The sequence below is a fragment of the Bos javanicus genome, chromosome 20, assembly GCF_032452875.1.
Source record: "Bos javanicus breed banteng chromosome 20, ARS-OSU_banteng_1.0, whole genome shotgun sequence".
NCBI classification, from domain to species: Eukaryota; Metazoa; Chordata; class Mammalia; order Artiodactyla; family Bovidae; genus Bos; species Bos javanicus.
The window spans coordinates 7,762,357-7,786,090 of record NC_083887.1 but is presented as its reverse complement, the minus strand read 5'-3'; the positions used below and the strand labels follow the sequence as shown (position 1 = coordinate 7,786,090).

The window sequence follows — 23,734 nt, the reverse complement described above, 5'->3', positions numbered from 1 at the left end:
TGCTTTTAATGCTTTCCCAAAACTCTTAGATGCTCTAATTCTACTTCCCTTTTATGTTACTGTAGTCAGATATTGTAGTTATACAAATATTTAAAACTCCACGACTTTATAATTATTATTTTGTACATTAGGTATTAATTATATTTACTCACATCATTATACCTCATTGCCTCTTGTATTTTCACATTTCTATTTGAGTTCATTTAACTTTTGCTTGAATATGTTGTTTTAGTAATTCTTTTAGTGCTAACAGGGAATTCCTTCAGTATTTGTCTTAAACAGTTAATTTCAACTTCAGTTTTAAGAATGTTTTTGTTAGGTATGGAATTTTAGGTCATCAATTTCTTTTATTACTTTAAAGATGTCATTCCATTCTCTTCTAGCTTCTATACCTTCTCAGAATGGTTCTGCCCTTTCCACAGTTTTAATTATATTTTATTCACATTTCCAGAGTTTTCTGATGCTTTTAAGAATATTACTTTTAATTTTTCCATCTTTGTTTTCTTGTTACCAGTAAGAATGTTAGCCTGTCCTGCTCTATTTCATCCTGTTGGGGGGAAAAAAGCCATTTCTACCCCAAAAGCCAATTCTGAAGAAACGTCTTGTGAGTCTTTTAGCTCATATTGGTTTAATCTGTCTTAAGAAAATGACATTCTGATATTTCCTCCTGGACTTAACCAGTTCAATTCATATTCAAGTGGATTTTATTGACTTAGATTTGGTTTGGATGATAAATTTTAGTGATCTTGATATTTTTACACTATGCAAAAGATGCTTTACAGAGTGCAGTCAGAAAGAAAAACAAATGTCATATACTAATGCATATATATGGAATTTAGAAAGATGGTCCTGATGAAATTATTTGCAGGGCAGCAATGGAGACACAGGCCTAGGGAACAGACATACGGACACGGGGTGGGGGCGGGGAGTGTGGAGAAAGGAAAGGGGGTAGTGTGGAGAGAGTAACAGAAACTCACAGTATCGTATGTAAAATAGACAGCCAATGGGAATTAGCTGTATGACTCAGGCAAGTCAAATCAGGGCTCTGTGACAACCTAGAGGGGTGGGATGGGGCGGGAGGTGGGAGGGAGGGTCAAGAGGGAGGGGACACGTGTACCTATGGCAGAGACCAACACAATTCTTTAAAGCAATTATGCTTCAATTAAAAAGTAAATTAGAAAAAGATGCTTTAAGCATGTTTTACTTATTTTTAAAATTTAGTTTCATTTTTAATTGGAGGATAATTACTTTACAATATGGTGATGGTTTCTATCATACATCAACATGAATCGGTCACAGGCATACACGTGTCCCCTCCCTCTTAAACCTCCCTCCCACCTCCCTCCCCATCCCGCCCCTCTAGGTTGTCACAGAGCACCAGCTTTGGGTTCCCTGCATGCTTAATTTTTTGGCCATATCACAAGTCATGAGGGATTTAATTCCCCAACCAGGAATCAAACGCATACCTCCTGCATTGAAAAGACAGAGGTCTCAACCACTGGAGCACCAGGGAAGTCACTTCAAACATGCTTTAAATCAGTGGTTCTTAACCTTTTGGAATCATAAGCTCCTTGTACCTTCCGAGGACTCTCTGGTTAAAAGACCGATGTCTACTGTCCCCAGGTGAATGCTTAAAACTGTATGAAGTGTGTTCTTCATGGGAATTAAGGAATGTTTCTCCTACCTCCCATTCTCTCTCCATACCATGTCTACCCGTGGGTTTCAGGATGAGAATCATTATATTCATTATAAAATAAATGTTAAGTGTAAAGGTGTAGATAAGTCAGTTAATACTTGAGCACTTGCTGTTTGTACAGGGACATGTTGGGAAGGAAGGTGTGCTGGGCCTGAAACAGGAAGATCCAGATTTGATTGTGGCTTTGCCATATGCTGGGCCTGATGGTATCAGTGTTCTCATCTATAAAATAAAGATCATGGTAACCCTTCCCAGACATTCTTGTGGGAATGAGATGAGAAAATACACAAGAAATCACTTAATAAATTGAGGAATACTGTTCACATAAAAAATAATAAATGTACGTGTATAAATATGCATTTATATATAATATGTACACACAGTATATAGGAAATCAATTTTCCTTTTTCAAACTTTGTTGAAAGAAGTACTTCAGCTGAATACAGTAATTAGGAATGAGACTTTTTGCCCATAGCACTTTCTTTGGAATTTTTCTTAAGGAATGTAAAGATAGTATAACTTGGGGTGAGGCAGAAAAGAAGAAATCCAATACTGTTAATCTGGCTCTGAAATCCTATTAGTGTTGATTCTAACTAATACCTGTACTTTTATTCTCTTTTACCTATGGCATGGGACAATGTATCTCTTTAAAGTGTACTTTTTTAAGGCTCTTACAACATTTAACACACTTTCCTCTGCAGAGAAGTCTCTGGGTAAAATGACTATTTTTGTTGTTGTTGTTACTGTAAAAAGGACAAGTTTCAAATATTAAAAACAATCAAATTTGATAGAATGTGTTATTTACATTACGATTATGGTTTTAATGGCATGTATTAGGAAACATTCATTGTGATATTTGACATGTCAATTAACACCCTCATTGTGCTTCTATTAGAAATTATCCCATATAAAGTCTATGTAGAATACTAGAACACCTTAGAAAACCAAACAGTCTTACTGTCATATTAAAAGGTGACAATTATCAAAAAAAGCATTTGTTAAATTCCCATTTTTGTTTGTTACTATAAAAGCTAGAGTTCTTAACATTTTTTGGAATCTTTGAATGCCTTTGAGAATGTGATGAAAACTATAAACCATTCCTTAGAAAACTGGACTCAGTGCTAAGTTGCTTCAGTGGTGTCTGACTCTTTACAACCTTATGGACTACAGCCCACCAGACTCTTCTGTCTATGGGGATTCTCCAGGCAAGAATACTGAAATGGGTGCCATGCCCTCCTCCAGGGGATCTTCCTGCCCCAGGGATCAAACTCATGCTCTTAAGACTCATGCATTACCACTAGCACCACCTGGGAACCCCTAGAAAATTGCACACACATGTGCATAAACAGTTTTGCTAATAATTTTTAGTTTCCCAGACCACCAGAAACCCAGATGGACTCTTCCTGTAGACCCGGATTAAAGAAACCTCACTGTAAAAAGGTGTGTGCTTGCACACTTCGTTCTTGTTGTCATCATTTGAAACTATACTATTTGTCTATTCCCTGTTGGGCCAGGTGGTTTAGAAAGTGGATAGTTAAGGTTGTTGTCCAGCAGGTGACACTTATTAACAAAGTATGTACAGGTGTGTTGTCTATAGAGCGTGAGAAAGGAAAGGGAGAGAGGGAGGGAGAACATTCATACAAGAATACCTAATACTCAGATTAAGATAATATAGCCACCAAGTTGTTGAGGGTATTAGAGAACTTGACTTAGAGGCCATTATAGATTAATGAAAAATATTTAGAATATGCACATCAATGTCACTGTCCATTTTCTTCTTAAATGCCATTGGAAGATGAGTTAAGAGAGTTGGAAGAAATACTTTAAGATGGCAAATACATTTTCTACCTCTTTGGTTCCTCTGAGAAGAAATACATAGATGTCACAGCATTTCAGCAGAAGATTTGATCGTGGACATTACTGATGAGTTTTACAAGTAGAATTTCTCCAGGGGGATGCTTGATGGTTAAAAAAAAAAAAGTGTTGGTTTAATTAGTTAATTTTTTGGGTCTGTGCTTATACTGAGAGATATTTAGTGTGATTATACTTAGTTAAGGTTTTCTGCGTTACTTTTATTACTCCTGTTTTCCATATGACCTGACCTTTAGTGGTTTTACGGGAGTACTCTAGTGCTTTTGATTTGGGCATGAGAAGGTAACAGGAGAAAGGGGATGGTTGTGATGTTGCTTTCAACTGGTTCATTTGCAAAAGTGAAAATTTTGACCTGATTAAGGCAAAGGTAGGGGCTTCCCTGGTAGCTCAGCTGGTAAAGAATCTGCCTGCAATGCCGGAGACCCCAGTTTGATCCCTGGGTCAGGAAGGTCTCCCAGAGAAGGGATAGGCTACCCACTCCCGTTTTCATTAGCTTTCCTGGTGGCTCAGATGGTAAAGAATCTGCCTTCAATGTGGGAGACCTGGGTTTGTTCACTGGGTTGGGAAGATCCCCTGGAGAAGGGAATGGCTACCCACTCCAGTATTCTTGCCTGGAGAATTCCATGGACAGAGGAGCTTGGCAGGCTACATACAGTCCATGGGGTCGCAAAGAGTTGGATATGACTGAGCAATTTCACTTTCTTTCAAGGCAGAGGTGACCTTAGATAAATAGAGGAGAGAAGACTAAAATTCTTTAAATCAGGATTTAATCAGGCAACTATCAATATTGGCTTTGATAAAAGTGGCCAATAAATTTCAGCAGCAGTGGAAAAAATATGAAATAAGTGAGAAGCTGTTTATTATCTGTTAACTTAGGGAATAATAAAACTTTTGGGAAAGTTGGAATAAAAATAATACTCTTGACCAGTACAGGTGATGACGAGAGTTGGTGTATTTTTTAGCTTTTGTTTTGTATTGGGATATAGCTGATTAACAATGTGATAGTTTCAGGTGAACAGGGAAGGGACTCAGCCACACATATACATGTATTGATTCAAAAGCTGATACATTTTTGGAAAGCAATCACACACATTGTGACAATTGTGTCCATTCTTGGCCTCATTTCTGGGATTCTACTCTAAAAAGTAATTTAAAGAATAAAAACAATAGGCATGAAAGTACTTAATGTTTTTTTTTTTTTATAATGTTAACAAGCTGGAAATACCCTTAATGTACAATAGAGGAATGATTAAGGAAATTAGGGAACAGCAGACAACTCGATGGAATGCAGTTGAAAATGGTGCCAAAATTGTAACAACATGGAAAAATGCTTTGGATAGGAGAAAAGTACAACCATATGTGTATTTATGCCATGAGTATAACTATGTAATAATTAACTGTGTGTTGAACAAAGACTGGAAGGAAATAGGAAAAATTTTTAAAGTTTGATAAATTAGGGTGGTGTTAGTATAGATGAAATTTATATATCTTTGTTATTTTGTTCAAAAATGAAAAATTTAAGACAGTTTTCTAATTTTATGCACTTATGGATTATGTTGAATTAATTGGGAATTTAACTATTTGATGTGAAGAATGTTTTTGCCCCTAATAGATAGTTACTGTTCCAGAATGGTTTACTGAGTAGTGCATTCTTTCCCCACTGATTTGAAATGCCACCTTCCTTCATTGTTACGTAATTTCCATGGCAGGGGCAAGTTCTGATCCCCTCATCCCAGCTCAAACCATATTCTCTTTCTCAAAACTTTTGTTTCCAGTCTTGTGTATTTATTCTTCCACATGAACTTGAGAGTAAGTTTGTTGATTTTCATTTGACAAATTTAGTTTTGGTTTTAGTTGGAGTGTATTAAATCTATAGATTAAATTGGGAAAATAATTTTGCCTCTTAAGCCTCCTGGTGTTTCCAGAAGTTTTGGTGAAATAGCTGAGTTTTTAAAATTTTATTTGGGATAGAGTGAATTAACAGGTGATAACATTTGTCTTTTTTCTGTGTAAAAGCAGAATGATTCTGATATTGATGCCAGCATTCACTTACAAAAGTTTCTAGTTTTCAATTGCCTGAAAGAAAGTATGCAACTGAGTCCAGATGGGGAAGTGATGGAGACACACTGGAAATCTATACACTGGAATTTATGTTTGCCATTAATAAAATGGCCTTTTGGGAAAAGTAGCTTTGAATGGCCACAGTGGTTAGGATGTCCTCACTCTCAGGCATGGACTGTCACCTGTGGCTGATTGGTGACGCTTACTTGTTCCTCAGCACATTTTCAGAGTCTCTTTCCTCCTGCTGGTCTCCTTTGTAGCTTTATCGAAATCTCTTTTCAACTTTATCTGACTTTTTTGGGTGGAATGTTCTCGTCCCTTCCTATTTTCTCTCCCTGTCTTCCTCTCCTGCCACCCCCTTCTGTCTCACTGGGTCTCTGATGGTTTCTGTATCATTTCCTCCCTCCCTAATATTCTTCACCACATCTTTCTGATTTCTTTGTGATTAGCAAACGAGAGACTCTTTTTCTTGTTGAATATTATTCTTAATGCTAGGACTTCTGGACATCTCTGTAATGGCTGCATCTTATTTCTCACCTGTTGCTTATCTTTGACCAATGTAAAGCATAGTATGGTCTTGAAAGGGAGGCGTAATTGAATTGTAAAGCTCTACTGTTTGGGGCTGTATTGCATTGAAAAGGATTGCAGTTAAACTTTCATAAGGCATAGTCCTGGTTCACCTAGCCAAATAAAATGTACTATGATCGTTGTTTTGAACAGATATAGATTAGATATGCTTTTGATCTGTGAAAAACTTTGACCTGTTGGTACAGTTTATTTTCCAACATTAAAAAAAAAAGTCACCAACACATCAGTTTAGATTTTGTCTATGGGTAGTTAGCAGTCTCTTTAGAAACCAGGAGCATGACTAAAGCAAACTGGTCTTCCTTTTTTAGGAAATGGAATTTCATCTCAGTTTCCTCTGTCTGTCATGTCAGACAGTTGTTATTGTTTTTTGCCTTTCTGATCCTCTTCCTGAACTTTTTTTTCTGGAAACTATTGTATGGTAGATTTTTCTTGGCATGTTATTTTCTATTGATTGTGTATATATGTGTGTGTGCGCATGTGAGCATGTGCTTACATGCCTGCTAATGCGCCTGCTCACAGGCAGATTAAGGATAATTCAAAATAGGAAACTAGTGTTTTTTTTTTCCCTGAACTCCACAGTTTGTATTTATTCTTATTTATGATTTAAGATGATGTTTTGTGTGTATGGTGCATTGCAAACCACTGGGAAGACATAGTCTGTTTATTTAAAAATTTTAGCAAGAATAACCATGTAGTTACTGGAAAGAGGAGGTCCACGCTGATTTTGTTTTTGATCCTGATTGGTCTACCTCTTTATATCCTATGGAATATCATGCTGATATCCATCAGAGGCTAACAGATGTGAAGGAGACTCGGGGGGCCTTTCTGTCTTCACTTTTTCTCCTGTCACAGGATGAGGAACTCTGGAAGGGTAGTTTTGTTTTTGTTGGGCAGGCGCACAAAAGCCCACATCCTTCTCCACCCTGGACTGAGCCCTGGAGCCCTCTACCTCTTGGTTTCTATTTCCCAGCCACCCCTACAAGCTGGGGGGTGTGTGCCTGCTCCCTGGAGGCCCCCTTTGTACTGCCTTTTTGTATTTGAGAAGAGGGAGTGTCCTGAATCCTTGGAGATCCGGAAGGCTCATCCATCACTGGTATTTGGGCTGTAGACTGACTGGCCGCCCCACACCACCCCTGGATGCTAATATACTGGGGGGTGCTAGCCTGCTGCTGCTTCTGACATGAGTTCTGTCCTTCCTTCTGACATGAGTTCTGTCCTTCCTTCCTCCCTCCCTCCCTCCCTCCCTCCTTCCCTCCCTCCCTCCCTCCCTCCCTCCCAATGTGCCTCAGTGACCCAGGGTGGGACCCTGGGTGTTTAGCAGGGATTGGTGCCAGCCGGAAGCTTTTCTATAGAAGGTGTGAGGCCAGGCTGGGTGAGAAAGTGGACCTGGCAGTCCCTCAGAGAAGACAAACAGTGGTGAGAAAGGGCATGCCAACTGTTGGGTTGCATAGGGCTGTTTATCTGGCAGTGCTTGAGGAAACGCAAAGTTCTTATAAGCTGCTTTGGTCTAGTACATAGGCCCCAGCTAAGAATAATTATTTTGAAGTATCTCAGGTGCAGGAAAACATAAATACAAGCAATATATTCATCAGGTAGGAATTCAAAGAAAGTAAAGAACAAAGTATCATCTAATAAATAAAAATATTCTTTTGTATGCCCTAACTTCTTCACTTTTGAAAGCAGAACAAACCAGCTCTGACATGCATACATAAACAGATCAGAAAGCATCTCCCTGAGGTCCAAAATGTTGTTGTTGGGAAGAAGGATTCATGATATTTGGGCTCGCCCACGTGAAGCGAACATAACAAAGGACCCTGTTTTGGCCCGGGGCCCTTGTTATTTGGTTTCTTAGAGCCAGGACAAGGAAGTGTGATGATGCCTCGACTTGTTCATTTTTCAGGGGCAGATGACGGTCTGCGCGAAGTTTGGCAAAAATGTTTATCTTCCTAAAGATGCTGAGTTTTACTTTATTTATAATGGATCTCATCAGAGACACATCGTGATTGCAGAGCGCACAGAAGATAATGTTCTCCAGTCCAGCATTCCAGGTGAGGCGTGTGTGTGTCTGTGTGTGTGTGTACTCAACGCTGGGTTATCTCATGTCTGAGGCTCTTCCAGCTGTGTCTGCAGGTCCCCAAGCAGCCACAACTTAGACTTACCCTCAAGACTGGGGAGCGGGGCTCTGGATGCAATCTGTCTTAATATTGCCTCCTGTTGTCCTGGGACCCATGGCCAGGGACAGCTCAGAGAGGCCTGAGATACCTGACATCCATCTTAGTTCTCTCTGCCTCATTCTCCTGTGGTTGGTCTAGCGACCTCTCTCTGCTTTGCTCCCTTGGGTGGCTGGGGTTCCTTACTCAGCATCCTGTCCATCCAGATGTTTCATTGTTGGATCTCAGGCTCTAGAACTTTCTCATCCCACCACCATTCACATTCTGAAACCTGTAGTTCTCCCAAATGTCTTCAAGTATCACAGTGACAGATGACAAGTTATGAGCCAACAGCACTCCTTAGGGACAGTCCTTTGTATTTTCAGTGGGTGTGGGTTGTGCATCCGACAGCAAGCTCTAATCTAAAGGTGAATTAAGGCATCCTTTACCTGTAGGAAAGGGGGGTTTTTGTTGTTTTTCTTGTTTGTGGATTGGTTGATTTCAACTGTGGGTCTTTAAGATCCCTTTAAATTATATCATCTAGGGGCTCCTCAATTTTTTTAATAGGTAAGACTAGCTTCATTTTTTTTTAAAACAAAATGTTTTAAGTGCTTCTGTAGGATATCCGTTGCATGTGGGAAGAAGGAAGACAGTACATATGCAAACACAGGAATAGTGAGAATGGTAGTGACCTACAGACACCTTGCAGACCTCCTTGGGTTTGATCGCCGAATCAATCTACTGTCCTACTTCTGGGACTTTGGGCAATTTTAAGCTCTCCTATCTCGGGCCCAGGAACTCCCATCCTCATAAAAAAAAAAGAAGTCAAACCACATTAAAGGCAGAAATTACACTGGCTGTCAGTCTCCTTTGCCTCTCCCCTTTTGCTCGGGCATTTGTGTTGCTTTTGCTGCATTTGGCTTGGCCCTCTTTTCTTGGTTTTTCTCCTTTTTAATCAAGCTTCTATGTAGAGAGAGAATAAAAATAATAACAGAAGTGCTACTCCTAACATCAACATTTTTATCTTTTTCTTTACTTGCATGTCAGGGTGAATATTCTCCCCACTCCTTGTGTGTTGAAGAACATCTGTTTGAGTATACTGTGGCCTGCTTAGAAGGGAGCGTTCATACCTTGAATTTAACAAATTCCTTGCAGGCAAAGGACAGTTTCTGTTTCTGAATCTTAAATTTTCCTGGATATAGCTTTGCAAGGGTACCTTTCTGAAGTATGGACAACAGATTTCTATAGTATATGCTAGACACATTTAGTCTGGTGGCAGAGCTGCGTTCTGTGTTTGTACTGCTGGGCCACTTTAAAGAGACGATGATGAGAAAATGGCGACAATGATGAGAAAAAATGGCAACAATAGTTCCTGCCTGGTAAGCCCAGGATGCTCTTGTTCCTTGAAGCCTGGCAGCAGAGCTCCTAGGGAAAGGCTCTGGAGAATATAAGGCAGAACAAGGATGATCTGTGCCCGGTAGTCGTTTGCTTGGGGGTCAGTGGTGGCCGAGTGTTAACCCTTCTCTGTCCAGCTATGACGATCATAGTCAGAGAAGTGTGAGATTCTGCCAAGGACAACACAAAAACATACCTGGGGCGAAGTTCCCAACCTTGGTAAAATGAAGGAAGAGTGTGAGGAGGAGGGAGAAGCAGCAAGGTTAGGTGGCCGCCCAATAGCAGAGGCATTAAGAATAGCTACAGAACAGAGACGCTGCTCTCAGAAGTGGCCTGGGCAGTGAACATTATTTTTAATGTTTCTGTGGATTAGCGTTTACCCATCCTACTCAATGTTCAAAAGGACGCTGAGGAATTAGGGTAAACTTGTGTAGCTTTATGGTGCTGCCTTAGAAAACGATCACCTAAATAAATATATAAAAAACCTGTGACTCAGAAGGAAATGCCAGAACAGAAAAGGACAAAGGTCTTTAAGACAACAAGCTTGAATTTGATGATTGGGCAGAAGTACGTGGTAAAGTTGTGCCAAACAGCAGTGGTAATGATAGGAGTGTTGGTGTTAGTCACTCAGTCGTGCCCAACTCTTTGCAACCCCATGAACTGCAGCCCACCAGGCTCCTTTGTCTATAGGATTTTCCAGGCAAGGATTCTGGAATGGTTTGCCATTTCCTTCTCCAGGGGATCTTCCCCACCCAGGGATTGAACCTGGATCTCCTGCACTGTAGGCAGATTCTTTACCAACTGAGCTACCAGGGAAATAATGACAAGAGAACAGGTACTAAAATGGTCAGAGCTCATAAAAGTTAGCTTGGAACTGGAGTCCCTGGAAGAAGATGGGGTCAGTGTTCATTTGGACCCGCCGGCTGGGCAGCGTTTAAAGCTGACTGGCTGCATTTCCTGTCTGCCTTACTCTTCTGAGCGTGTGGTGTGTATGCTCGGCCTCTCGCTTTGGACACTGGGAGTGCGTCTTCGGCGGCCTCAGGGTGAACTGTTCACTGTCTTGTTGTCCAGGCCACGGGCTTCAGGAGACGGTCACCGTGTCTGTGTGCCTGTGCTCGGAAGGTTACTCCCCAGTGACCATGGGCTCTGACTCCGTGACCTACGTGGACAACATGGCCTGCAGGCTGGCCCGTCTGCTGGTCACCCAGGCCGATCGCCTCACCGCCAGCAGCCACCAGACCTTGCTGACCCCGTTTGCCCTGACGGCGGGGGCATTGCCTGCTCTGGACGAGGAGCTCGTGCTGGCCCTGACTCATCTGGAGTTGCCTCTGGGGTGGACCGTCTTGGGGAATTCTTCACTGGAAGGTGAGTCCTTACCAGAAAATTCAGGTGTCTTCTCTCTATGTGAAGTTCAAAAGGTGCTCTGAGATCTGTTTTCTGTTGATCTGGATGGGTTTTCCTGCCTACTTTTGATCCAAGCCTTTCCCTGGTCAAGTTGGGGTCTCTGATGTCCTGAGCCGCTCGTCTCTGGGCTGGTGAGGCCACTGTATTCTAGGAGGTGAAGAACTTTGCCTCAAGGAGGGGAAGGCTGTTTCTCTGTGGCAGGTTTGGGCCATGCTTCCACTTCCCTTGGCATGTTTTCTTGCGGTAACAAGAGGATATTGGTGCCCTCTTTCAAACAGGAAGAGTCATTGAGCAAGGAAGAACATGCAGCCTACTTGTGGAACACTGAGAAATGTGGCCATGCCGGAAATTAGCTAATGCATTGACATCTTCAAAAATGTCAGTGTCACTGAGAACATTCATATTTACTATATTTATCTTAACTTTTGGAATTACTTCTGGACGTCCCTTCTTTTCTGAGAGACTACATAGAGTCTTAATATCATTAAATAGACTCTTAAAACCATGTGGAGCTAATGTGAACAGAGATATAGATGTATTATAAGCCTGTACCATGCATAAGGCTACACTGTTTAGTAGTTAATACTTACGGCGATTACAGATGACATTTTATTGGAGATAGAAATATCACTCTGTATTTATTCAACAAAACATATACTATTGATATTTTTTCTGTGTTCTCCCCATGCCTTTAGCTTTGTGGTTGGATAAAGCTGCTTTTAAGAATTTCTGCTTCCAGATGGTTACAGGTTATAGGTTGGTTTAAAATCAGTCATGGATAGATTAAATGCACTACTCTAGGTAAAGTGAAAGTTGCTCAGTCGTGTCCAACTCTTTGTGACTCCATGGACTATACAGTCCATGGAATTGTCCAGGCCAGAATACTGGAATGGGAAGCAATTTCCTTCTCCAGGGGCTCTTCCCAACCCAGGGATCAAACCCAGGTCTCCTGCGTTGCAGGCAGTTCTTTACCAGCTGAGCCACCAGGAAAACCCAGGAATACTGAAGTGGGTAGCCTGTCCCTTCTCCAGAGGATCTTCCTGACCCAGGAATCGAATCAGGGTCTCCTGCATTGCAGGTGGATTCTTTACCAGCTGAGCTACGGGAAGCCCCTACTCTAGGTAAAAGGGATATGATTTTTTAAAGATGAATCATAAGGCCATATGCCACAATCAGAGAAAATCTGCATTTATCTTTATCAGGGTTGTACTTAAACTTTCCTGGGCACTTAAGGGTGTTCCTTATTTCTTAAGACCTTGGATTAAAGAATTCACAAGCCTAGTTCCAGAGAAGGCAATGGCACCCCACTCCATTACTCTTGCCTGGAAAATCCCATGGATGGAGGAGCCTGGTGGGCTGCAGTCCATGGGGTTGCTAGGAGTCGGACACGACTGAGCGACTTCACTTTCACTTTTCACTTTCATGCTTTGGAGAAGGCAATGGCAACCCACTCCAGTGTTCTTGCCTGGAGAATCCCAGGGACGGGGGAGCCTGGTGGGCTGCTGTCGATGGGGTCGCACAGAGTTGGACACGACTGAAGCAACTTAGCAGCAGCAGCAGCAGCAGCAGCAAGCCTAGTTCATCACTGAGCAACGCCGGACTCCCATGTGCTGCACTTAGTGTGGTATCTGACTGCTATGAATGAAGGGGTGGGCTTCCCGATGGCATTGGTGGTGTCTGTTCTGCTCACCAGATCTAGCAAAGGGCTTGGCATATAGCGGGCACTCAAAAAATGCTTGAATGAATGAGGGGTATATCCTGAGACTTTAAGGAGTCACACCTCCTAGATATCACTTTTGTAACTCTCCTGTACATAGGAAAGGGAAAAATGTTTTCTGGCTAAGTAACTTTAACTTTATTCACATGTATATACACACATATATATTCATATATTCATTTATGCATATATATGTAGATACATATATTCATTCATATGTGTATATATACATTTATACATATGCATATATATGTTTTCTGGATAAGGGGCTTCATTTTCTTAAGCCTTTTGGCTTTTAAAACAAATTTTATCAATGATATTGGAGGGCAGTTTACATTTTGCAAGGCAGACTCATTTTGACAAACACATAAATCTTTCATAACTTCTCACTAGTTACCATGCTCTTACGTCACCAAGATATGTAAGTACATATTGTGTATATTGTTATATTTTTTTTCATGAAAAAAACTGGAGCAGTTGCTTCATGTGGCAAGACATTGTATTTTATTGGAAAACATTTCTAGTGTAACAGTCATTAAGATTAAATACCAAGTCCTGGCCCATTTGCTTCCTGGCTATAATATCTTCTGGGCACGTTATTTTTGTTCTGATGCCACAGTTTTAATTTCTTAAATGAGACATGGTAGTCCCCAAACTCACTGGCTTGTTGCCATGGTTGAATTAGATAGTGTATGATAAGGCTTCTACAGCAACGTCTGAACATACTAAATTCTCAGTAAAAGTTGACTTTCATGTGTGTTTGTGAACAGATTTCCATGTATAGAGAGTAGGTTGTATGTACATATGTGAAAAAGAAATTGCAGTTGGTCTGGACAAATGAAGCTGTAGGCAAAAGATAAAATCTTGGTGCTGTAAACAATTCCTTGACATCTAGTAAGTTTCTAGACTTTCTCTAAGAACAGTTTATAGTAGTTGAGGTAACATTGCCTGCAGCCTAGAGACTTGTAAGAGAACTTCTCTACAACATCAGTGTTTTTCTTTTTGGTCCTCTGATTAAATGAGTTCCACGCTCTTGTTTTCTAGTTTGCAGATCCTTTCTTCCACTTGTTTAGTTTACTGTTGAACTCTTGAATTTTTAAATGTCAGTTGTATTCTTCAGCTCTGTTATTTTTGTTTGGTACTTTTAAACATTTTCTTTTTTTTGAAACTCTCATTTTGTACATGCATTACTGTCCTGACCTCGCTGAGCATCTTTGTTATTTTGAACTCTCTCACAGATAAATCACTTATTTCCATTTCATTAAGATTAGTTTTTGGAGATTTATCTTTTTTTTTTTTTATGTTATTACTATGTTTCTTCATTTCCCTTGACTCTGTTTGGTTTTGTGTGCATCAGATAAAACAGCCACCTCTCCCAGTCTTGACAGACTGCTCTTGTGTAGATGAGCCTAATCAATCATCCCAGCCTAAGCTCCTGGTTGCCTCTTAAATCTTTGTGATAGTCCAAGTTACTGTTTTGTTCTTGGTAGTTCCCAGTAGTTGAGCATGTGCCAAGACCTGTCAGTGCCCTAAAGGGAGGATCTCAGTCAGCACCTAGACGCAGGGCGACTAGAAGGCATGAGCTGGGAAAGCATGCAATCAAATCCCTTCCAGGGAAAGACTGGAAGATGAGTGTTTTTAGCTTGCTCTTCTGTAAAGAACCCTAGGGGGATTGTTGCAGCAAGTGATTTTGTGCACACCCATTAACAACTGCTGCTTTATCCACTACAATCCTGTGGGACTTGTGAATGCAAGCCCCATTGCCTGTCAGTGCCTGGTGATCTGGGACCTGTTGCTTGAGTCGTAGCCATAAAAGCAGTTCCTTTCAGAGAGACGCTGGTGACCTGGCTTTACTGTTGGAGTGGGACTGGAGCAAAGGAATAAAGGAATTGCCAACTGGCTTCCTTGGGGTCCAGGGAGAATCACAGCCAGCCCCTCAATACATACTAATGAGAAGCTAGACCATTGGGCAGCAGCTTATAAAATATACAGTCAAATCTCTTCCTGGGAAAGACTGGGTGTTCTTGCCTGCTCATTCTACACTGATCCCTGGGGGACAGCCATGGTGCATGCTTCTGTGCCCATCTTAGAGCTGTTGCTTTCATTGCTACGGTCCTGTGAGATTCATGAATATAAGTCATATAAGCCTTCAGAGATAGGTATTTTGGGGGCCCATCCCTCAGGTGGGAGCCTTAAAAGTTGGAGTGTTATATGTACAGTGAAAACCCTTGAATCCTCAGGGAGAAGTTGGAAGTTGGGTGTTCCCTTCTGACTGTATGGGGCTGTGCTGTGCTGGAGTTAGTGGCAAGAGTTTGTCTCAGCCTTTCCTGCCCATGTCAGTGTATTTTCTCTTTCGCCTTATGTGTAGGAGGCACTGGGGTAGTTACTGGATTTCTCTCAGTAGGAATTGCTCTGTGTGTAGCTGTCCATTTCCATGGGAGGAGGGTGGTTCAGGAGTCTGCTGAGTCACATTTCTGATCCTTCTCCTTCAGTGTAGTAGAGTTATGATCCAAGATGTTTAGAATATCTTACGTGATCAGTGCTTCTCTTTTCTTTCTCTGTAAGCAGAGTGATTTAAATTTATTTTTTATTTTTCATTGATTTACTCACATTAAGGCCATTAATTTCTCAAAAAGTGTTGAAAATAGAATGACTTTATATTACAATTACAGAGAGTCTGCAGATCAAATGTACTTTATTGTAAGAATTATTTTCTTTTAGTTATTGTAGAATTAAAATATTAGTACTTGATACTGTCCAGTATTTTCAGCAAAGCCAATGCAGCTTTTTTAGCATACATGTTTAATTAGTGTTGCTTGTCTTTGAGACAGATAAATTACATTAGCAAAGTAAGGAGTAAACTGTGGCATGTAGCCCGCTGAAGTTTAACCATGTGTTAATGATAGGGGCATCATGAATGGAAAACAGGTTTCTTCCTCTAGTAACTATTTCCCCTATGACCTACCCAAAAGCTATTTGGTACTGTACTGTTAACATTTATTTAAAATTCTTTGTATGTATTTATGCTTTTTAGCGGGGTACAGAGGATGTTGGGCTTCCCAAGTGGTGCTAGTGGTGAAGAACCCATCTGCCAGTGCAGGAGACTTCAGAGACATGGTTTCGATCCCTGGGTCAGGGAGATCCCCAGGAGGAGGCATGACAACGCACTTCAGTATTCTTGCCCGGAGAATCCCATGGACAGAGGAGCCCGGTGGGGTCTCAAAGAGTCAGGCACGACTGAAGTGACTTGGCACTCACTCACAGAGGATGTTAAGGAATGACTAAAATTGATTTCTGTAATGATTTTGTCATGGATGAGCCTGATGCAAGCCTTACCGTGCAGCATGACTGTATTGCCTCACATTTTATTATAAATCTATTATTTTTCTCTTTTCAAACACTAAATAAGAGTTATTAGAGAGACCCGAGAACCTATAGGAGGGCCAGAGTCTGAGTTATTGTGTCTTATAAAGCGAGGCAGAGCCTTTGCTTAGCCCTGCATGTTACCCGTCATTACTCATCATGCAACTCAGTTATTTTCCAAGGAAAGGAAATAGCCTGTGTTTTATTGAATTTTGTGCCATAAATAAAATTGGATTTCTGTCTCATAAAATTAAACCCATTCTTTCTGAGAAATAGCTTTTGTGATTAAAGCTTCTGCAGGGTCTCAGGACCTCACATTTATAGTAAAACTTTAGTACTATAATAACCAATAAAACTTCACATTTACTTTTTTTTGTTCTGGATTTTTAAATTGTTTTTTGGACAGAAATCTTTTTTCAGAGATTGGCATAATTTTGACAATTAGGTTAACTGGCTTGAAATACTCTTTTTTTTTTTTTTTTAATTCTGCTGGTGCTCAGATAACTTGAGTTGCAGGCTTCCCTTTCTGCTCAAATTACTTCTTTTCACTTGTGTGTCCAGCAGCCTGCTGCTGCTGCTAAGTTGCTTCAGTCGTATCCGACTCTGTGCAACTCCACAGACGGCAGCCCACCAGGCTCCCCCGTCCCTGGGGTTCTCCAGGCAAGAACACTGGAGTGGGGTGCTGTTTCCTTCTCCAATGCATGAAAGTGAAAAGTGAAAGTGAAGTCGCTCAGTCGTGTCCGACTCTTAGCGACTCCATGGACTTCAGCCCACCAGGCTCCTCCATCCATGGGATTTTCTAGGCAAGAGTACTGGAGTGGGGTGCCATTGCCTTCTCCAGCAGCCTGACATGGCTGCAAATACCAAACTTGCCATCACCAACCTTGGCAGCAGTGGGAAGGCTGCCATTTGAGTAAAGATCCCAAAGGGACTGTAGATGCCGTCTCAGAGGACTTGACGGCCTTGCTCCTGGGAACATAGCGCCTCTCCTGATCTATGGAGGTAGGTAGAGCCTGTCTTGGGTATGCATTTTTTTCTCTTTATTTGGCTGCACCAGGCTTTCGTTGCAGCACGTGGGATCTTCAGTTGTGGCATGTAGGCTCTCGTTCCCTGACCAGGGATGGCACCTGGGCCCCCTGCATGGGGAGTGCCGAGTCTTAGCCACTGGACCACCAGGAAAGTCCCCTGTGCCTTCTGATTTAAGGAAGGAAAAGCCCGTTTACTTTTAAAAAGTCATATAAAACTCTCTCTCACAGCATATGTAGACATTTACAAATCAATTTGTAGTGACAATTTTCAGATTCAAGATATTTGTTGCCAAAGTAAATTGTTGTTGTGAAAAATGAGTTTGGACTTTTCTTCAGGTCTCTAGGTAAAAGTACTTCATTTGTTCAAAGATCTCCTTATAGGCAGAAGTTCTTTGCTGTGGATGAGAACTCTTCATCAATTATACCAATTGTGAAAACATAACAACCTGTTTTTTCAGCTTTATTGGGATATAATTGATGTATATTGTTAGATATGTTTGTGTACACATGTTGATTAGATGCATTGATATAGTGCACGTGATTACCACTATAGCATTAACACGTACTTCTCACTGTGTAATTACCATTTCTCTTTTTTTCCTGTGGTAAGAACATTTAAGAAGGGTGGCACCATGAATTGAATCTGTAGGACATATACATTAAAATTTTTAATGAAGCAAAGAAAATATGTCAGACTGCTTTATTAAGTTTAAAGGGTTAAACTTTGTCTTTTTTCACAGCTGATTCTATAAGTGGAAGAAGTTTTCAGGGTGAGCTGATTGAGCTTTTGCAGCTTTTTTTTGCATGGCTGTCTTGGGTATAAACATAGCCAATGTATTTTGAGAGCTGGTTTCTCATTCTGTAGTTTTATGGTTGGCTGGAGAGCTGTCTCCAAAGAGAAGCAATGGATGAAATGGGTAGGACCCGCTGACAATGGCTTAGGGAATTGTTTTGCTTTAGTAATAATTCCAAAGACTATTATTTTAATGATTAATTCCAAAGATCAGATCAACACTATGTACCTTTCCTTGCAAGTGGAGTTACACCATCAGTGGAGTTATAGTAAACAGAACAGACTTAAATCTAGAAGTTAGAGAAATGGTACACTGGTTTCAGAATACATGTTGCAAGGGCCAGGCCAAGTATTGGGTTGGCTAAAAATTCATTTGGGTATTTCTTGTAAGTTTACAAGTGAACTTTTTGGCCAACCTAATAGTATCTGTCTGTGTGGAAACAAGTCATACTGTAATGAATGGTGACTTAAAGGAGAAATAGAAGCCTCAATGGGGCCACAAGTTTAATGATGAGGTACTGCTGTTCCTAAGAGTGGTTAGCATGATGCTCTACCTTATTAATAGTGTCTTTATAAATTCCCTTTGAAGGAGAATGTTTGTTTTTCTCTATTTTACAACTTAATGGGGGATAAAAGGAGAAGAAATGCAGACAACCAGAAGGGCTTAGGAAGAAGGTTTATAATAGAATAGGGGTTATTCAGCAACCATTGTTTTTTAGCTGCTCAGTCATGTCTGACTCTTTTGCAACCTCATGGACTGTAGCCCACGAGGCTCCTTCTGTCCATGGAATTTCCCACACAAGAATACTGGAGTGGGTTGCCATTTCCTTCTCCAGGGGATCTTCCTGACCCAGGGATAGAACCCCCATCTCCTGCATTGGCGGGCGGGTTCTTTACCACTGTCACACATGTCTTAATTGTTTAGTGTTCTTTAAGGAGTTTAAAGAACCATCATGTAATATTGCTTATCTGCAGGAAATGCTGTTAAGTGAGGATTAGCAGTTCATTATGAAAGACTCAGTGGGAATTGCCAATTTTTCTGTGATACCTACATCTTGCTTCAAGCCACATACCCGGAACATCCCCTCTTTCTAGGCAACAAGAGAAGGGAATTTGAGGGCCAGCGGTGTTTGACAGAGGGAGATATCTGTTTATCTCTCCTTGAATAGACGAAAGAGATCTGTAACCAGTAAGAGGCAAGGCTTGTTTAACACTTAAAACAGAGCTTGTTTAGCGTTTGAATACAGTCTGCCAGCTCTAGAAATTGAAAGAAAATAAAGTGAGGCTTAGGAGCAAGGCCCTGTTGGTGGGCTGCCACCTGGGTACCAGGTTTTATTAGTAAAGGGGATGAATTAGAAGACTTGCTTGCTGTCCCACAGACGTTGTGAAATGTCAGCTTTGTCTCTCTGCCCTAAAAGCTCTGTCCTGGACAGAAAGTTTGAGATAACATCAGCTGATGTCCTACCAGTGGGCAGGAAGCCTATAAAGGACAGATTTATCACAAAATACAAGTTTATAGGTTTAAAAAAAAATTTGGAAGGACTTTAAAATTAATGCATCATGGGTGTTGACTAATTCTGGGATATGTTTTTCCCGGAAATCTTGACATTTTTCAACTCAGTATTACTTTCTAGCCTTCTGGCATTTCTGATAGTAGCTGGTGGAACAGACATCTCCACACTTTCTCTTCTGACATTTAAATCTGGTATTATATTCCTTCAGTTGCTGAGGTAACACGCTGGATAACTGCCAGTGGTGGAGAGAATGATCTTTAAGACAGGTCCCGGTGTAAATGGGTAAAATTGTTTCATAATACTTAGCCATGTACATGCACACAAATGTGTATCTTTTGTGAAGTTTTAAAACCCTTAACCTAAAACTGGTTTCTCTGCCTTTCATCTCTCTTTTTTTTTTACCTTGTCATTTTTAAAGAATACATTTTTTTGGTGGTAAAGAATTTAACACAGAATTGACCTCTTAAAGAAAGGCCCTTTTCCCGCTTTGAGTCACTTGGACTTTTCCTGCAGTTGAGTCAGTCAACTCTTATTAAGCACATTCTTATTAAGCACTTACTAAGCACAACTCTTATTAAGCACAGTGTTTAAGACACTGTATTTTAAAGAAGAAAAAGCAGCTTAAACTTTTCCTTAAAAATTAAGCTTCCTACAGGACACCAGTGGCCCTGAGACTAGGGTAGAGAATGATATATTTATTCTCACTCCTGAGAAATAGAGAATAGGGTTCTCTTCAGGTTATTTTCTGGTCATTTTCTCCTACTCTCAAAATTTTCAAGGAAAAAACAATGTAAGTGGAAGCTTTATTTTTAAACGCCCATCCCTACTGTGCTTCCCGAAGGATTCAAGGCAGTGGAAGGTTCTAAAATTCATCTCTGGGTGGCAGTGTTTCATTCCTGGCTTTTCTCTTTTGGGAAGCCTGCAAATGTGTGGGGCAGTCTGGGGTTGTACACGGGAGACTGAGACTGGATTTGAAAATGACTGTAGCCAAGTATTCTCTTAATGCTTATCTTGAGTAAAAAAAGTTAAACTTTTTTACTGTTTTCATAGATTTCTTTAATAGAATTTGAATACTGGCAACTTTTTGGCTTAGACATTAAAGAATCTGCCTGCAATGCAGGAGACCCTGGTTTGATCCCTGGGTCAGGAAGACCCCCTGGAGAAGGGAATGGCTACCCACTCCAGTATTCTTGTCTGGAGAATCCCATGGGAAGAAGAGCCTGGCGGGCTACAGTCCAAGGGGTCACGAAGAGTTGGACACGACTGAGCGACTAATACTTTCACTTTTAACTTTCCATGTACTGCTTTATTTAAAAATTAAATCAAATATTGGTTAAAAACTTCCAAATGCTTGGAGCTTAAAAAGGCTGATGGTTGAAGATGGGTGGGTGAGGCCTGGCATGGGGGGCGCGCAGCAAGCTGGAAGTGGTGGGGCGCTCTTAGGGAAGTGGTCAAACGGGTGTCCTGGAACAGCGGCCCCTTTGCTGGGCTCCGGTGAACTTTAAAAGGCCTTGTCTTGATTCTTTCAAGTATGGGTCATGATGTGGGCACAAGTCTGTATAGCCCTCAGGTCTTCTGTCTTTCTACCCCAGGTTTTGTCTCATAGTGATTCTTACACGCCCACTTTCTCTTCCCCATACCTGGAGCTGTAGCAGCTTTTGTTTTGCAGATTTGTCATGAGAGAGTGCGTGTGTGCACACGCACTTGTGTGTGGAGACAGACGGCCTTCTGGAGAGTGGGGTGCACGCCTGAGCTCTTAGGGTTGGTGAGGCTTAGTTTCCTGCCGCTTGCTCTTCCCCACTCTCAATCTGTTGATGTATCCAAGTTCTGTCTTTCCGCTCTTCTTGTCTTGGGTTTGTCTTCTTTTATCTCGTTATCTTTGCCGAAGAGCCAACTCATTGGAAAAGACCCTGATTCTGGGAAAGACTGAGGGCAGGAGGAGAAGTGGGAGACAGAGGATGAGATGATTGGATGGCATCACTGACTCAATGAACGTGAGTTTGAGTAAACTCTGGGAGATACTGGAGGTCAGAGAAGCATGGCATGCTGCAGTGCATGGGGTCGCAAAGAGTTGGACAGGACTGCGCGTCTGAACTGCAACAGTGGGAAGCGTAATAGTTAGGAACTTGAGTTTTAGAAGTAGAAGAATCTGGGTTCAGATTCTTGATGCTCCATTTACTACCTGAGTGAGTTTGGGCAGTTGCATAATTGTGTCACGCTTCTGTTTCTGCCCCTACCTTGTGCAGTGCTAGTCAGGAATGGATGAGATGAAGTATAGCAAATGTTAGAGGGAAACAAGAAGTGTAAAGTCCTTGTAGTCACTGGCACCTAGCAAGGATGAGATAAAAGTAGACATGGTGACTGATTCTCATTCATGCCTAATAGCTGCCATCTGGACTTCTAATTAACTTTTTCTGAATTTCCATCCTCACTCTCATCCCAGGTGGACTTCATTTTATATATTGGTATTCTGTTTGGTTACCCCATTTATCTTCTCCTTCCCTCACCAGAATATCCCTTCCTAAGTGTGCCCCTGTTCTGAAGGAGGGGATAAGATCTCCCACTAAAGTTGCAGCTCATAGCTACCAAGTTGAATATTTCTCCATGCAGGCTTGGATCTGTGGCTTCCAGAGCAAGGCAGATGTGTGGCCAGTTTCCTGGTTGTGCTTAAATTCAGATTCTCAATGCAAACTTCAAAAGGCCATTTCCAAGATAAGATGAGTCTATGCTTTTCCTTCTTGTCAATAATAGAATTAGATTGTGGTATATTTTCATTTTTCTTCCAAACAGAACAGGGTTCCTGGAGGGTCACTTGGAAGGGTGCCTGGGAATTCCAGAGGCTCCCCTGTGGTGTGAGGGGAGAGCAGAAGAATGCCCAATGTATCGTAGGCTGTCAACAAATATCAACTGAGTGAATGACTGGTAGATGGAAATCAGAGCCTTGAAGAAATATTAACAAATGTAAAAAGTCTGTTGTACAGGCTGGAAAAGCAAGTATGACATAATTGCTGCTTATGGCACCTGATGACCGCCTGCTGCCCAAGCCGTGGGATTGACGCACATTTGTCTTAATGGCACATCTGGTGTCTTACACTGATGCAATTATAGTGCCTCTTAAGCAGATAACTAGTTCCCTTAAATTATGATGTTTAATTATAACCAGAGGGAGACTGCTTTCGAATATACATAGATCTATTTAGCGAGTGTTTATTATATTTTTGTATTAAAAAGACCAGACAAATATGTATGCCTGGTAAGTCCCCCAATATAGGCTTTCTTAGTTCTAGAGAACCCTGTCTCATATCTTATTTTCGTTACAGGCCCCTGACAATCTTGGATACTAGGCTGAGCAGATACTTCTTTCCTTTTACAGATGAAGCAACTTAAGATTTGAGAATTCAGTGGTCTTCCCAGAGCTGCATCACTGTACGTGTTCAATTCTAGGTCTCTGACCTCTTTAATCCGATCCCTTTGCACTAGACAGGGTTGTGTCTGGTTTCATATCTTGTGTCGGTGCCCATATTGTACAAGTCAGTCTGGGAATGTCCCCAGATTGTGAAAGCCAGAGACGGGATTGCCATTGTTGAGTTCTGATAAGGATGTTTTAGTGTTCCAGCTGATTTAGTACTAGTCCCACAACGTAAATATAGTCAACCTCTATGAGATACAAAATCTATGAAATGCATTCCAGGACTGTGTATCAAAATGTGAATTTTCTGGAATGATTGTGTGTGTGGTTGGTGTTTTCCCAGATTTTCAGTCAGGGGTTGTTATGATCTGAGTGTCTCAAATGTGTCTGATACAGAGCAGATGTTTTAGGAAGCTGCTGCTGCTGCTAAGTCGCTTCAGTCGTGTCCGACTCTGTGCGACCCCATAGATGGCAGCCCACCAGGCTCCCCCGTCCCTGGGATTCTCCAGGCAAGAACACTGGAGTGGGTTGCCATTTCCTTCTCCAGTGCAGGAAAGTGAAAAGTGAAAGGGAAGTCGCTCAGTCGTGTCCGACTCTTAGCAACCCCATGGACTACAGCCCACCAGGCTCCTCTGTCCGTGGGATTTTCCAGGCAAGAGCACTGGAGTGGGGTGCCATCGCCTTCTCCTTAGGAAGCTAAAACCTGCCATTATGCTTTTTCAGTCCTCTTCTACCTTTTAGCTT

The 23,734-nt window shown here is 41.4% G+C and overlaps 1 protein-coding gene across 12 annotated transcripts in view; it reads left to right on the top strand.

The window, feature by feature from the left end:
• The window catches only part of ARHGEF28 (Rho guanine nucleotide exchange factor 28), a 339,510-nt gene that overhangs the window by 124,622 nt on the left and 191,154 nt on the right, over positions 1–23,734 (top strand). For all 12 annotated transcript variants that reach the window (XR_009731718.1, XM_061393271.1, XM_061393269.1 and 9 more), the window contains 2 exons: positions 8,118–8,265; positions 10,834–11,127. Coding sequence is in view for 11 of the 12 variants with exons in the window: in XM_061393271.1 (XP_061249255.1) it covers positions 8,118–8,265; positions 10,834–11,127 (442 nt within the window). In the remaining variant the exon portion in view is untranslated. The remainder of the gene's footprint in view (positions 1–8,117; positions 8,266–10,833; positions 11,128–23,734) is intronic.